Here is a 17,554-nt window from a genome sequence, read left to right as displayed (position 1 = left end):
AAAGAAGGCATTTGTGGACCAACGATAAGGAGTTTGCAAATCCAGTGCCCAAGATACACTTTCAGTTTCATTCCTATTATTATTGGAGCAACAGGATACGTAGCATCCCATCTGTGTGGGTGGACTTGGGATCTTGGAGGAGAGAGAATGTTAACCCATAACTCATTTGCTACAAATGATCACAATATTGAGGACTATAAAACTCTTGAGATTTAAAGGTTGATAGGCAAAACAGGATGATATCCTTCACAACCTTGCTATCAAATACATGACCAGCGAAAATTTACTCTCAATTAAAAAAAAGGGAAGAACATACATATATATTATATAAGCAGAAGAAATAAAAACAACACAGAACCATAAAAAAATAAAGGAAAATATGGCAGGTGGAAAGGTAGGTTAATTACGTAAGATAACAGAAATAATAAACCTCACTTTTAAGGAAAATGTAGAGAGAATGAAAGGGGGAAAGTGATAGATAGAGAGATATGGTGGTAGAGTGACAGAGAAATCTAAAAATAAGAGCGATCGTGGTGGAAGGACAAACAGAAGAGGAAATAAAATAGATAAAGTGTACACGTTTATGTAAATTGGGACAGAAGGAGAAATCAGAGGGAGAGGGAGAGAGAGAGGTGTGAAAAGCCTTGACAAGCGCTTGTTTAGTTAACACACGTAAGACACGGGTGACTCCTTCATTACATTATCAAGTAATGTTTGTTAATTACCGACCAACATGGACTGGAACAGGCGACAAAGGAAGGACCTATTTAACTTGAAGCCCTTATTACGGATTTCTGTGTGAAAACAAAAAGACAAGTTATTTAAAAGAAGTGGGGGGAAAGAAAGAAAAACAGGCGAAATCGTGCTATGAAATCCTACCACATCCTAGTAAATTCGTTATGGTTTCAGTCAGCAGAAATTGTATAAATAAACTATACAAAAAGTTATTTATATAATTGATAAAAATACTATAATTTCGTAGAAATTTGTGTTTTATGAAGTGGTACGAGGTGCTGTTTTCCTAAACTCAAAACTGATAATTTTAGTGAAAAGTTTACGTGAGCAAATGACATCAATAGTTGGACCAAGACACCTGGATTTGAAATAAGGAGTATTTAACTAAGAGGTAAGTAAAAAAACAGGAAAGAAAAAAGTGTTTGAAACGATAAAAAGTGGTTTATATAATCTTTGCTACCATTATTAATATACGATTTGCGATTTAACTCCGCTTTTACTGTCGTTGTGTGACACTCTGGGCAAATGTCTTCTTCTGTAGCCCAGGGCCGATCAATGCCATGTGAGTGAATTTGGTGGACGGAAGCCCGTCGTGTGTGTGTGTGTGTGTATGGATAGATATGGTCGGTCTATGGGGACCCTCTCCCCTTTCGGCTACGGGGAATACGAATCTGCAAAAAAATTGGTAAAACTCGACATTTCTAAATTACCACCCCCAATCCCATTTCCTCCATTTTTCACTTTTTTCAGAATTTTTTTTTTTCAAAATTGCGGAAAAATACGGAGATTATGATTGAGAAAAATTTCCAATAATTTTTGAAAATTGATTTTTTAAGATTTTTTTTTTTTTTTTTTTGCTAAATATGCGGAAAAATACGGACATTAGGACATTATGATTCGGACAAAATTTTCAAAACATTTCTGGACTTACGGTTAGGGTTTTAGGGTTGGGGTTTTAGGGCTAGGGTTAGGGTTTTAGGGTTAGTGTTGGGGAAAAAAAGTCAAAATTGAAGAAGTTGGGGTGGGGAAGAGGGGAAAAATTCACAATGCCGATTTTTGGCAATTTTCCGGAACCTCCGTATCCGAAAACGGGGATTTTTTGGAGGAAATACCAATAAGGTATGTATACTAAAACCGTGAAGCATGTTCCGTAATAACCGGCTAATCAGATATGAGATAATAACAAGTCAAAGTAAATAACTCTGAAAAGGGCTTTCGTGCGTTCCCAGAGAATATTACCTCAGCAGCGCTAGTGTTGGTATATTCGTGAATAAGTCACTAACCGAAATAAATATTGTTTAGGAAATACTATTTACTTGTTTAAGGGTTGTACTGGATAAATTGCGAAAATAACTCTATCAGTTCAAATACTAAGAAATAAGCATACTCAATTTGATCGATACCAAATTATTTAGGAAAATGAATGGGTTATTTCTCTTAGATGTTTAAAATGTAATATATTACTTATATGTAGTCAATATAAGGATCCCTTCCAGGGGCCCTATTATCGATTTTTTTTCAACAATCTAAGTATGTCACTAGGTTTCCAGACACAAGTTCTACTCACATGTCAAGTTCCATAAAAATCGATAAAACGGTGTAGGAGTTAGCTAAAAAAAAAAAAAAACCCACAAGCACACCCACAGAAAGAATTTACCACATATGTAGTGGATATATATGATTATGTGATTTATATATGTGTATATATATATATATAGGTGAGAAAGTTGGTATGTGAAAGCACGTAGTTGGATGTATAAAAGATAATAACACATACATACGCACGCACACACACACATATATAGCTATATATGTGTGTGTATGTAGGTGTGTGACTACCGGCTTAGATAAGGAAATCCGGGATATACAAAAAACAAAACCCTAAAGAAACCAAAATAAAAGAAACGAACTTGATGGACAAGTGTTGAACACCTTTGACTATAGGGTCCGCAACAATAGGGTTGGTCTGTATAAATTGTACTTTTCACAACACCGCAACCCCCACCACCACCGCTGCTGCTGGTCTCATGAATTGCTTTTTCCCCAACCACCATCATTATCAACACCACCACCACCTCAACAACCAGTACGTCCACTACCGCGAGTATTGTAACTTCTCAGTAGTTGTCGAGTAACCTGTTTCTCATGCAAATAGCAACTACGTTCAATATCAACAAAAACCACTTTGGATTTTTATATATCAGGTAAGATAGATATTCGCTTTTCTCGATTGGTAGAGTTGTCGTTGTTGTTCGGGGTTCAGGTAGGTCCTGATAGAGTTAATCAGGTATATCTATGATTAAAGGTATCCTAGTATTTGACGATCGCGTATTTCTTTATTTTTCTTTTGTATATTTAGGACTGTATAATTCCATATGTGTGTTTTCTTTCAAGACGGTCTGGTGTGATATGAGCGAAATTTGGTTTCTATTTTTAGCAGGGTAAGCGAACCATTCGGCTACTCAGCTCTATCTATCTATCTATCTATCTATCTATCTATCTATCTATCTATCTATCTATCTATCTGTCTGTCTGTTTATCTATCTATTTACCTGTCTGTCTGTCTATTTATCTATTTACCTGTCTGTCTATCTATCTATTTACCTGTCTTTGTCTATCTATTTATTTACCTGTCTGTCTGTCTATCTATCTATCTATCTATCTATCTATCTATCTATATATCTATCTATCTATCTATCTATCTATCTATCTATCTGTTTGTCTGTCTGTCTATCTATCTATTTGCCTGTCTGTTTATCTATCTATCTACACACACGCGCTCGCTAATCACGAACAGTGAAAATGGGTACTCAATATCACATTTGTGGATAAATATTCTTTATTTGTGGATAACCCACAAACAAAAAAAATGTCTGTGTGTTTATTTCAACAGTCCTACACTCTATATTCTCAACTTTAAATTGCTCTCGCTTTTCTATAACTTTCTATTATGACAGCCTTTGTTACAACAAAAGATTTATATCAGTGTAGAAAACTAAAGCGGTTTGTTCAGGATGACCTAACTCATTAACCGTACAATAATTCCTGAATAATTAAGAAATGTGTTGTTTTCCTTCTTTTTCTTTATTCACATTGTCATTAACGTTCTTTATCTAAGTTTTCATTATGTAAATGATGAAAATTGAATTTTGAAAAGACACCTGTTGCATCGCTTTCTTAAGCTATCTTCTTCATTTTTATCTATCGCATGACGATAATTCTGGGCGCATATTTTTAGCGTGAATTGTATGTGTATTATATATATATATATATATATATATATATATATATATATATATATATATATATATATATATATATATATATATATATATATATATATATATATATATATATATATATATATATATATATATATATATATATATAGGCGCAAGAGTGGCTGTGTCATGAGTAACCTGATTACCAACAACATGGTTCCGGGTTCAGTCCCACAAGCCTTTAGTTAATTGGGTACGAATCGTTTCATGGTTAAGCGAACGAAAACTTCACTATTCCAATCTTCAGCCCAAATATTGAGTGGATTTCTTTGGGGTGGGATGCCTGAACTCGCTAGCCGATGAATTCGTAAGTGCCTTTCTTATCGTTGATTTTTGGTGTCGCATGGCCAAGGATTACCGTGAGTTTTTTTAGAGACACTTTCAAATTTATCAGAATATTTGGGCTGAAGATTGGAATAGTGAAGTTTTCGTTCGCTTAACCATGAAACGATTCGTACCCAATTAACTAAAGGCTTGTTTTGTTTGTGCTTTTCCCTCCGGTTTTTTGTTCTATGTGTGCCATAAATATCGCCATCCATTTTAGAGAAAAATTTGTAGTTTAGAATCAGTAGTTCTTTGACTGCTGTTTCTGAATTTTCAGTATGTTGGAGAAGCAACTCAATTGCTAATCCCTTATATTTATGATGATATATATATATATATATATATATATATATAAAATTCAGTCGAATTAGGTATTTAAGTTGAGGCACATTGTTAGGTTGGAATAATATACACACACAATAATCATCATCATCATCCAATGTTTTAAATCTGGGTTTTGTTCCTGTTAACAGGGGTGTCTGGATCTACCTCAATGCCATAGCAACTGAGGTAGGCAGGTGCAGCCCACCCCAACCTTTGGGCTGGCTGGCTGGTACCCATTCTCCTTAGCTACCATGAAGCTTTTTTGGAGCTGGATTTTCTATGGGGAGCATGCCCTTGCTTACCCCCAGCCTCAGTTTCAAGACAATGAGTGGTGCCGAGACCAAGGCCTCTACCACGATTTTTTTAGAAATGTGGTAGAAAACTAGCTCAGGAAGGCAGGAACGCTACTTTCAGAGCCTCCCTACCATATTCTGTAAATATCAACTTTGGTACAGAAGTACCAGCAGAATGATATTCTTACAGTGCATGGAGACAATTTGACCCAGCTGAGTATAAAAGCACCCCTTGAGCTTTTCAGACTCGTACATTTTATTAAATATACAGTCCATTAATATACTTCAGAATTTATGAAGGGCATGTTCTGAGATACGTGAATAAAATATAAATAAGTATTACTGGTTCATATTTATTCTTCAATTGTTACTTATATATATATAGTTTTGTTCAGAATATCGTATCCTCGAGAACCGATTATCATTAAGTTTATCATCGTAAACAAAGTGAAAGTAAATTGTCCTAAAAACCGGAAGTGATCAACAATTTTAACTTGCATTACTCGGTCCGCATTATTGCCTAACTTTCTTTTTGGCGCGCATTCATCGCCCTTCTATAGTCTGTGTATGAATATTATCATCAGTGACTTTCAACCGGGGTCCATATAACATTTTTGGGGGTCAACGTAAGCTAAATAGTAAATTGAAAAATCTATGGTAGTATTCTATGGGTCCATGAAAAATTTTGCGTTAAATCAGATCCAAGCTTTTCCCTCGTAACTTTTAGGAAAATGGGTTTTTTTCAATGAAATTTTATAGAAATATCTTTGAAACGGCATACATTACGATTATAAAGAAATTTGTGGGGAAAATCTTTTCCAAGGGGGTGGGGAGAGGACTTCGGAAAATTCACAAAATCCGAGTTTTTCCCTCGTAACTTTTAGGAAAATGGGTCTTTTTTTTTCCAATGAAATTTTATAGAAATACCTTTGAAACGGCATACATTACAATTATAAAGTAATTTGTGGGGAAAATCTTGAGGTGGGGAGAGGAATTTCGGAAAATTCCCCAAATCCGAATTTTTCCTCGTTATATTCCGAAATCACATTCAACTTTCTACAGATACCCTAGGGTAGTGCTATTACACTACGTAGTGTTTATTTTTACCCACTGTCAATAATTTTTAGTCTTTTGGCTTCAATTTTGTTTCATTTTCAATTATTTTTACACTTTTTTAACCCTTCGTCGTTATCCTCATTCATTCGTTATTACTTTCTCTCACTCTGTATATATACATAGAGAGATAGCTACATATATATATATACATATATACACACATAATATATATATTATTCTACCATGAATTTACATGTTAATATCGCTGTTTGAAACGATCGTATGCATGTATTAAAATTCTTTCAAATTTCAACATCTTCTCTTCTCCATTTTTGACAAATTTGTTGAGTTCTATGGGATACCTTTCCATAGATTCTCATAACACACCATATATATATACGTGTGTGTTTATGCCTTCAGTATTGCTTGCAACCAGTGATGGTTTGTTTACGACCTGTAAACTAGCAGTCCAGTAAAAGGAGATCGATGTAATAAGTATGAGACATAAAAAAGAAATACTAAACTCCAGTGGTCGATTTGGTCGACTAACCTTCAAGGCTACTGTCCAATAACTGTAACAAGATACAAGATTTTAAACTTAATATAGCTCTGGGTTAGTGGCTATTTGATCTCTAGTCGTGTCATTACGTCAGCAACAATGACTAAAATAAAACTGCTTTTTAACATTTTCAAACTTGGTTCATTGGTATAATATAGCCGTTGAACGTCTCCTCCCTATTGAGGATCACACATTGTCGATTTTTGAAAATTTTCTTGGTCTTCTTTACACGCAAAACCCTCGCAACCACACACACTCACACACATTTTTCTTTTTTTTACGATGAAAATAAACGAAGTTTGTTTTCGAAGCGTTATTCTCAGACGCGTGATAATGCTCATAAAAAAGGCGCGTATCGGATAAATTATCCAGACATTGCAGAAAAATACGTCTTGTCCTGTGCTGTCCATAATGTTTTTCTTAATGTAAACCATTCTGGTTAATAAAGAAATTATCATTATTATTGTTATTTTGACAAGTTTGTTGCTAGTAACGAAATAATGCTTTATTGATTTGAAATCACGACTTTTACCTTCTTCCTCTCTCTCTCTCTCTCTCTCTCTCTCTCTCTCTGTATTTCATTTGCTATTCTGTAGTGTTTGTCATCAGTGACTCATCTCTGTAACCTATCTGTGTATGTCTATATATAAATGGTACATACACTTTTACGGATGAAAGAAATGAATCAGTAATCTATACACACACACACACACATATATGGAAAATTCAGTCTGTGGGCGTGTTTGTTTGTGGAGTTGTTAGCTAACTCCTACACCGTTTTATCGATTTTGGTGAAACTTGACACGTGAGTAGAACTCGTGTCAGGAAACCTCATGGCATACTAAGATTGTTTAGATAAAAATCGATGATAGGGCCCCTGGGAGGGATCCTTGTATATAACTAATATATTTAATTTTAACAGCCAAGGGAAATAAACCATTTATTTTCCTATATTATTTGGTATAAGTCAAATTGAGTATGCTTATTTCTTAGTATTTGAACTGTTAGAGTTATTTTCGCAATTTATCTAGTAGAACCCTTCAACAAGTAAATAGTATTTTCCTAAACAATAGATCCCCTTATTTCGGTTAGTGACTTACTCACGAATACACCACGGATGACGATGCCTTTCATGTCACTTCAGCCAATTGATGAGTGCTGCATGAAGAACTGTTCTGCTTTTAGACAAATGCATTGGCAACACAAAGGTCACACCCTGTTTACATGTTGGAACACCTTCTTAAAATCTGTCTGTACATCTTGAAGATTGTATATTTCACAGAAGACAATGCTTGAAACGTAGTTCTGAATCCATGAGAAACCACTTTGAAAGCTTTTCTTCAAATTATGTCCTGGGGTTGGGCCGCAGTCAAGTGACTGAAACGTGTAAAAGAATATACATAGGCTCGGCGTAGTGAGAAGCTTGCTTCCCAACCACATGGTTCCGGGTTCAGTCCCACTGTGTGGCATCTTGGGTGAGTGTCTTCTGTTATAGCCTCAGGCTGACTGAATTCTTGTGATTGGATTTGGTAGACGGAAACTAGAAGATTTCAATGTCACATTCGTTGAAAGCATGCGAAATAACCTGGAAAAGAAAAAAACCCCCACAAAACAAAACTCCGTTGTTGGGAAACTCAAACTTTCCAGGTTTCCCAACGCGTCACAGATGGTCTAGTGTATGTGTATACATGTATAATTTTATATATACATACATATTATGTATATGTATCGATATATATCAGTGTATATGTATATATATATATATATATATATATATATATATATATATATATATATATATATATAGTGAGAGAGAGATAGACCTGCATATGTGTGTGTGTATATGTATGTGTATGTACTTTAGATACACATATTTGTATGCATGCGGACATATCATGGTTATTTACTCATTCATTGTATTATAAAAGTGCTCGTTATCACATCAATACTTGAACACAAGATAACGTTTCCGAGTTCATCGATTTGACATCGTTTACAATACTGGCCATGAACGTGCTAATTATTCTCGCAAGAAGATAAATTGATTTCACTGACAACTCATATTTTCCCCGGTATATATTACATTTAAGACTCCACGTTTTCGCTTCTGTTAAATGTCTAAAAATCTCGACATTTTGAAGAGGAAACTACATGACATGTGCAAAAACAAAACAAATTTTTTGCTGCGTTTGTCCAACTGCTATCTGACGTTTTATTTCCCTCACTAATTAATAATATATATATATATATATATATATATATATATATATATATATATATATATATATATATATATATATATATATATATATATATATATATATATATATATATATATATGTGTGTGTATGTGTGTGTGTGTGTGTGTATACATACATACACTTATAGCACTCTGTCAGTTACAATGACAAGGGTTCCAGTTGATCCAATCAATGGAACAGCCTGCTCTTGAAATTAACGTGCAAGTGGTTCAGCACTCCACAGACACATGTACCCTTAACGTAGTTCTTAGGGAGATTCAGTGAGACACAGTGGGACAAGGCTGGCCCCTTTGAAATATTTTGCCAGCTGAGTAGACTGGAGCAACGTGAAATAAAGGGTCTTGCTCAAGGGAGCACAACCCTGTCTGGGAATCGAACTCACTGCTTTCTGACTGAGACCGATGTTCTCACCACTGAGCCACGCACTTTCGCTTGTATTAAGACATTCAGTAATCACAGTTATTTTATTTGTACGCCATTGTTTTGTTTTGTTGTTGTTGTTGTCTTTTATAGTTCAGTCTGCTGTTATGACCTTGGTCTTTGAAGTTGTGTTTTTAAATTAGAATAATAAATGAACGAATTAACGACTCAGACATCGTTGTGGAGAGACAGAACAAACAAAGAAATGATACAATAATGATTTAATTTGGTTTCCTTTTAAACGTAATGGTTTCGCTTTTGCTGGCATTTCTAAACGAGTGATTTGCATTGTCACCACAAAAAAGCAGACGAACGATTACGAACTTTGTGGTATTACAAGTAATACCTCTTACTTTGTTTCAATCATTTGATACTGCGGGCCAAGGTGGAGCACTGCCTTCCTGGCTTTCAGCCGAGCACATTGGCGCCAGTACTTATTGTTTTATAGGTGTGGTGCTCTACTTATTTCGTTGGTCTGTTTTTGTCAAATCTCTAAGTTACAGGAATGTAAATAAACCAACTCTGGTTGTCAGGCGGTGGTGGTGGTGGTGGTGGTGGTGGTGGTGGTGGGACACTTACACAAAAAGAACTTGCTAACCACACAGCCAATCTTACATTTATAATTTGCATAATCTTAACTTCTGCCATGACTATGCAAGTTATGTTGTAGCCGAATACTTCGTCAAGGACACTGAATTTTCGATCCATGACAAATGCCATGGATGAATTACTTTCATTGTAAAGCTATGGATTTTAAATAACAGCACATCTTATTTTAACAAAGAGACATTGACGTGTGTTGGTTTGTTGTTGTTGTCGACTTGTTGCAGCAGAAAATTGACTGACGTAAATTGCACCAGATTTGCTTTCAGCATTGTTGTAAGCTGCCATTGATGTCATTGTTGTTTACTTAAGCGGACTGCAACGTCAAATTTCCGTACTACGAGTTTACGGCGTCTGCACGTCACCGCCATTTTAACTCAAGAGCATTCAAACCAACACACAAAGCTCTTGCACAATTGAGTCACTCGGTTCTCCTAAATATCAATAGAAATTCATATATATATATATATATATATATATATATATAGGTGCAGGAGTGGCTGTGTGGTAAGTAGCTTGCTTACCAATCACACAGTTCCGGGTTCAGTCCCACTACATGGCACCTTGGGCAAGTGTCTTCTACTATAGCCTCGGGCCGACCAAAGCATTGTGAGTGGATTTGGTAGAAGGAAACTGAAAGAAGCCTGTCGTATATGTGTGTGTGTGTGTGTGTGTCCACCATCACTTGACAAGGTCCAATTGTGAGTCAATGTGTGTGTGTGTGTGTGTGTGTGTGTGTGTGTGTGCCCACGGGCATATGGCGTAATTTCCCCAAGACACCTGATGAAGGTTGGAGGATGTATCAGCTGAAACGTTGTGTTAACAACAAACAAGATGAGGACAAATATCTGTCAAATGTAAATAATGTAAATAATGTACATAATTCCTCATCTCTTAAACATAGAACTGTATCAGTTAGCATATTAACCCTGTCACACCGTGTTCCTTGTACAGTGGGGATAGTATAAACGAAATCCCTACCGGATTCCCATTAAATCTGTGGTAATGAGCAATAAATGTAGAAAAAGAAGTGAAAATACTAAAGTTAGACAACTGATCCACATTGTAGCTTTGTAATTGTGTCTGCGACTCATTGTTAATGGTGTTTCCCAAAGATGTCATTTACTTTCGTTTTCAGTCGACAAAACAACTGAAACAAGTGTGTGACGGACCCTGCACCTATTGGAATTGTGCAAGGGCTAAATTCTTTGCAGTCAGGGTATTGTTTGATAAGAATACTACTAACTTGGGGGTACTTTTCAGTTAGGATACTAGTGGGTGAGGGTATAGTTTGATAGCAGTACTTCTCAATCGGGGTATGGTTTATCAAAAGAGTCTTTGGCGAGAGTCAACTCACAGCTAAACAATGGACAAGGTCAAGAATGATATCAGGTTTTTTTTTACTTTTCAGTTTTTGTGAAACTTATATTCTCACGGAGTGATTCAAATATCCGTGACTGACACCATTGTATGTCTGTAGAGTCTGGTTCCATTACAATTGACCAATTGTTCCAATGAGAACAGCAAAACTATTAAAACATCCGTTTTCACAAATCGAATCTTGAAAGAATGTTTTTTTCTTTTTTCTGCATTTATATATTTCCTGTTTTTCTAGTTTTGCTGTCGTTACTGTTGTCATTGCTGCTGCTGCTACTGCTGCTGCTGCTACTACTCCTTTTCTTCTCATTCTTCACCTTCACCTTCTTGTTCTTTCTCTTTACCTTCTACTTCTTCCTCTTTTTCTTTCTCTTTACCTTCTACTTCTTCCTCTTTTTCTTTCTCTTTTCCTTCCTTCCTTCCTTCTCCTCCTCCTCTTCCACTACCACAACCACCATTGCTGCCACACCACCACCACCACCACCATCACGATCATAGATACCATCAACATCCTTATTATTGTTGTTGTTATTGTTATTTTTATTCCATTTTCTGGATTTATATGCATATGTGTATACTTTTATAGTTTTATTTGCTTTATTCATTTGACTGTGACCGTATATATACGGTGCGTATGTGTGTATATATATATATATATATATATATATATATATATATATATATATATATATATATATGTATATACACGCACACACACATATATATATCTATATACATATCTATTTCTCAATCTATTTACCAATTGTCTTTCTTCCGTCTCGTTGCAGATGAGACGATTCCGGTCATCTCAGAGTCAATGTTGTTGCTGTGTCGTTGCCATCCTGTTGTCGCTAGGGAGTGTGATATTGACCGGTATCGGAGTGTGCGTGATCCTGAAATATGTCATGATTCGGACGGATTTACTACTTCCAGAGCTACAGAACCACGACGGTCAAAAGATCGTTGGCATCATTCTCACCTCTGTCGGGGTTTTGGGCATAATTATCAGTGCCATAGTTGCAATTCTTTACTTCACAGTGTGTCACGAAAGTCGGAGTGGACAGCCCGCTGTTGCACAGAAAATATGCAAGAATGGTATCAAAGAAAATTCAAATTCACCTGCCACACCAAAAACGGAGGCCAATGGCCAAAACAAATTCCATAATTCCCATCTCCACCCGCCGAAATCCCCTACCAAGATGCAACCCTTCAAACCTAAATCTCCATTTGGTGGCGAGAGAATGGTCTCTGCCAAACCCATTTCCACTATTGGGGTTCCCCTGACTTCGACGCCGAGGAGAATGCGGGGCGCCAAAAATGGCCGTCCACTCTCTTCGAATTTGGACATTGTCGAAGAAGTCGACAGCGATGTTCCGTTACCACTGTTGCAAATCAATGGCATAGATATCGGTCTGACGAACGGTCGTAAATGTGTCGACAACGTTATCCATAATGGACAGAACGATGTATTGAGACCAATTCTGAAATCTTCTTCCAACACCACCACCACCACCACCACCATCACTACTGCTACTAACACACTTGTAACTAGCAACAACATAGCATCCACCAATTCTATAGCAGCTGCTGCTGCTTCAAATACTAACTCTGTTTCTAGGTCTTTATTTTCAATGAAAAACATTCCGGACTCCTCCACTGACAACAATCACAACAACAACAACAATACAACTACCACCGTAACATCTGCATCAAGCAGTTCCCATACTTCATCTGTACATTCAAAGCCCTACCACGATAGCACCACCACCACCACCATTACAGACCTTGACCAATCAAATTGTGATTCAGACCAAGATATACAAACACACGATTCAGATTGTGAAATAACATCAAGCAGACTATAATACTTGTGTGTGTGTGTGTGTGTTTGTGTCTCAGTGCGTGTGTGTCTCAGTGTGTGTGTGTGTCTCAGTGTGTATGTGTCTCGGTGTGTGTGTGTCTCAGTTCGTGTGTGCGTGTGCCAAATTCTAACATACTAATTGATTTTCTTCCTCAAAATGCAACGCCAAGAGATTTGGTTATCAATGTTATTATTATTATTATTATTATCTTTATTATTATTATTATTGTTGTTGTTTAATGTGGCAAGCTGCCGGAATCATTAGCATGCCGGACGAAATGCTTTGCAGTATTTTGTCTGTCTTCATGTTCTGAGTTCAAATTGTGCCGAGGTTGCCTTTTGTCCTTTTGGAATTGATGAATTAAATACCAGTTGAGTACTGGGGTCGATGTGGCCGACTGTCCCCCTCTCCACAAAATCCAGGCCTTGTGCCTATAGTAGAAAGGATTATTATTATTATTATTAAGCATAAGCATGTAATAAACATCCTTTTATCCTTTTGGGGTTGATAAAATAAGTACCAGCTATGCACTGGGATCACTGTAATTGACTACCCCCCCCCAAATCTCCTTATAGCAGAAAGTACTGTTATTATTCTGTTTTTCAGTTTTGAGTTTGAATTCTGTTCAAGTCAACTTTGCCTTACATCCTTTGGTGGCCGAAATAAATACCAGCTGGGCACTGAGGTTGATGTAAACAAGTAGCCCCTCCCCTCAAATTTCAGGCCTTGTGCTTATAATAGAAAGGATTATTATTTATTATCAAAATCTATTATTATTATTATCGAAGCCTGTTATTATTATCGAAGCTCTGATTTCAAATCCCTTCGATGTTGGTATTTTTATAGTTTTTGTAATCGTACCTGAGTGGAGGGGTGAGGTGGAAGGGAGGGGGGGGGGGGTGGCTATTTACTTCTCATCTCTGAAGTGCTTTCATATTTAAATACAAAACGGTGAGCTGGCAGAATCATCGGCTCTTTGAATTCTGATTTAAAATGCTGTCAAGGTAGACTTTGCCTTTTATCTTTTCAGGGGGGGGGGGGGGTCGATAAAATAAGTACCAGTTGAACACTGGGGGTCGATGTAATCGGCTTACTCCCGCCCCTGAAATTGCAGGCCTTGTGCCAAAATTTGAAATCGTTATTTGTATCTTTATAAAAGACAAACAAGCTGGCAGAATTATTTGCACGATGGACAAAATGAAATTCTGTCAAGGTTGACTTTGCCTTCCAAGGTTGATGAAACGGGTACCAATTGAGCACTGGTATTGATGTTATTGACAATCACCCCCTCCCCTTCAATTTCAGTCCTGTAGTAGAAAGAATTATCTATAGCTCTATGTGCTTGGAGATCCAGTTTCAGGAAAGAACTATAATTAATTACTCCTTTACTCTTTTACTTGTTTCAGCCATTCGACTGTGGCCATGCTGGAGCTCCGCCTTTAGTCGAACAAATCGACCCCAGGACTTATTCTTTGTAAGCCTAGTACTTATTCTATCGGTCTCTTTTGCCGAACCACTAAGTTACAGGGACGTAAACACACCACCATCGGTTGTCAAGCAATGTTGGGAAGTGAGGGACAACACAGACACACAAATACATACACACACACACATATATATATATATATATATACATACATACGACGGGCTTCTTTCAGTTTCCGTCTACCAAATCCACTCACAAGGCTTTGATCGGCCCGAGGCTATAGTAGAAGACACTTGTCCAAGTGCCACGCAGTGGGAATGAACCCAGAACCATGTGGTTGGTAAAAGATGATATTTACATATAAAAAAATTAATTATATAAATATTTAAATATAAAAAAAATACTTCAATATTTGCTTCTGCATTGAGGGTGACGAGTTGGTGCAATCATTAACATGCCAAGCAAAATGGTCAGCGACATTTTGCTGTCTTTATGTTCTGAGTTCAAATTCCACCAGGGTTCGTTTTGCCTTTCATCCTTTCAGGATCGATAAAATAAGTACCAGTTAAACACTGGGGTCAATGTAATTGATTTACCCCCTCCCCCCAAATTGCTGGCTTTGTGCTAGAATTTGAAACCTGTATTTGCATCTGCACTGCATTTCAATTGATTTGATCTCCAATTGTCATAGCATGCCACATTCTTAAATGTGTGTGCATAGGTGGATAGCACAGAACTGGAGTTAAACTTGAGGCTAATTAAATTTTAATAAATTCTTCATTATCTTTAAAATTAATCGAATCAAAAGCGTTCTAAATTAAAACTTTTCATCATAATTTTATGTTATTTCTTTACGCAAACACCAGCTTAATAATGATAGAATTATTTTACCAAATTCATTATTTTCAAAATTACTTGGAACAAATGTAGTGTTTATCTACAGAAATATGGTAACAAAAGGGTTAAAGTGATCTAAATTAAAACCTTCTTACAAAGTTTTGTGTTTATTTATGTTCCAAACACCAACTTAATAACAACAAAGTTGTTTTACTAAATTGTTGATTATTTTCAAAATATTTGAAACCAAGTAAATTTCAACAGAATTATGGTAACGAAACGGTCAATCAGCTGTTTTGAATAAACTGTCCACATACTGGTCTTTGACAACAGAATGACAATCAGAAATTCTCAGTCTTGTTTGTGGTTCCACTATTTTTGTTTTGTTTTGTTTTGTCTGTTTGTGGTTGGTGTGTGAAGGCACTTGTCTGTTGTGGCTGCGGTGGTGCAACCACAACCACAAGATCATGATTTCAATTCTCAGACCAGGTGGTTCATTGTGCTTTTGAGGAAAACCCATGACGACTCCATTGATGCAGTCCTCAGACCTGTCAGGGTGTGTCAAATCTCCAAAGGCATGCCTGCACCACACAAGGACATCCAATGATGTTGTTGTTGATGATGATAATTACCAGAGTCTCGAGGCACCTACAAAAGCCGTGGGCACTAAAGCTTCTTGGTGGCTCCCCCATGATGCAGTCCTCAAAACCATCAGATCCTTATAAGCTATCCAACCCATGCTAGCATGAAACAAGAACATTAAATAAATGATGATGATGATGATGAATCCTACTGATTCAGTATCCCTACAAGGGCGATGTGTACTGCCATTGCCACTCCCAAACCTAACAAAAAAAAAACCCTAGTAAAACTAAATATTTTTTTTCAAATATGATGTGTATCTATTAACAAATATGCTGTACGGTGTTATCAACAATTAACATCCCTTACTTATTATCAAATTTCTAACTACTCAGGAAAACTAATATTGTAAAGCAGTGATTCCCAATCTTTTACAATCACAACTTATTTGAGTGAATCATTAATCTTCTAAGACTTATTTTTTAAATTAACAAATCCCAGAAACGGTGCATTTTACGTTTTATACTTAATTTTTGAAAAATATTTCCTTCATTTTCGTTTGCAGTAAATGTTGTGTTTGTAACCTGTATGTCTATGGTTTTTATTTATTTTTTTATTTTTGTTTCCGTCATTGCACTTCAGCCATGCTGGAGCACCACCTTGAAAGGTTTAGTTAAATAAATCAAACCCCAGTACTTATTGAGTCGAGTATTTATTCTACCTCTTATTCATCCTCTTTTGTTGAGCTAAGTTACGAGGATATAAATAAACCAACACTGGTTGTCATGTGGTGAAAAAAGGACAAACACAAAGACCCACTACACACACAACAGGCTTCTTTCAGTTTCTGTCTACCAAACCCACTCACAAGGTTTTTGTTGGCTCAGGGCTATAGTAGAAGTCACTTACCCAAGGTGCCATGCAATGGGAGTGAACCTGGAACCATGTGGCTGGTTAGTAAATGTGTTACCACACACCTGTGCCTGCACCTGTGCATCCTGGTGTTCTGTCAGTTATAAGGACGAGGGTTCCAGTTGATCCAATGAACGGAACAGCCTGCTCATGAAATTAACATGCAAGTGGCTGAGCACTCCACAGACACACGATCCCTTAACGTAGTTTTCGGGTAGATTCAGCATGACACAGAATGTGACACAGTGGGCCCTTGTGAATTACAGGTACAACCTATTTTTGCCAGCTGAGTGGACTGGAGCAATGTGAAATAAAGTGTCTTGCTCAAGGACACAACTTGGCACCAGGATTTGAACTCCTGCCCTTACAATTGTGAGCTGAATGCGATAACCACTAAACTATCAACCTATGTGTATAACATATTTAACCTTTTCACATTTAAACTGGCCAAAATAGTCTGACATTTTTCTGTTCAAACTGACTAGATCTAACCTTTCACACCTATCCTACAATGTCATTCTGAATCTAAACGATCCCATATTTGAAATCTCAAAACGACGAGGTAATCCACACTTAATTCAAAACAACGCGAATAAATAAGCATTACTTTTTGACATAGTAATCTGAATGCAAAAGGATTTAAGCACACCTGATACTTGATTAAATAAGTTACATCGTCAGTGACAACATATAATGTGTGTG

At 36.6% G+C, this 17,554-nt stretch overlaps 1 protein-coding gene across 4 annotated transcripts; it reads left to right on the top strand.

Moving 5' to 3' along the window:
- The first annotated feature begins 560 nt into the window (after positions 1-560).
- Positions 561-16,635, top strand: LOC106867801 (uncharacterized). 4 transcript variants are annotated; one of them, XM_014912801.3, is made up of 3 exons: positions 561-1,126; positions 3,130-3,176; positions 12,022-16,635. In XM_014912801.3, exon 3 carries the CDS (start codon positions 12,022-12,024, stop codon positions 13,096-13,098), a length of 1,077 nt encoding a protein of 358 aa, XP_014768287.2. In that variant the 5' UTR covers positions 561-1,126; positions 3,130-3,176; the 3' UTR covers positions 13,099-16,635. The 4 variants fall into 4 exon arrangements, with proteins under 4 accessions (XP_014768287.2, XP_014768286.2, XP_014768284.2 ...); XM_014912800.3 differs by having other exon boundaries at positions 3,095-3,176; XM_014912798.3 differs by lacking the exon at positions 3,130-3,176 and having other exon boundaries at positions 563-1,126.
- Positions 16,636-17,554: the final 919 nt, after the last annotated feature.

The sequence above is a fragment of the Octopus bimaculoides genome, chromosome 27, assembly GCF_046866305.1.
Source record: "Octopus bimaculoides isolate indiv1 chromosome 27, ASM4686630v1, whole genome shotgun sequence".
Classification (NCBI taxonomy): domain Eukaryota; kingdom Metazoa; phylum Mollusca; class Cephalopoda; order Octopoda; family Octopodidae; genus Octopus; species Octopus bimaculoides.
This window is presented reverse-complemented; position numbering and strand designations above follow the sequence as displayed.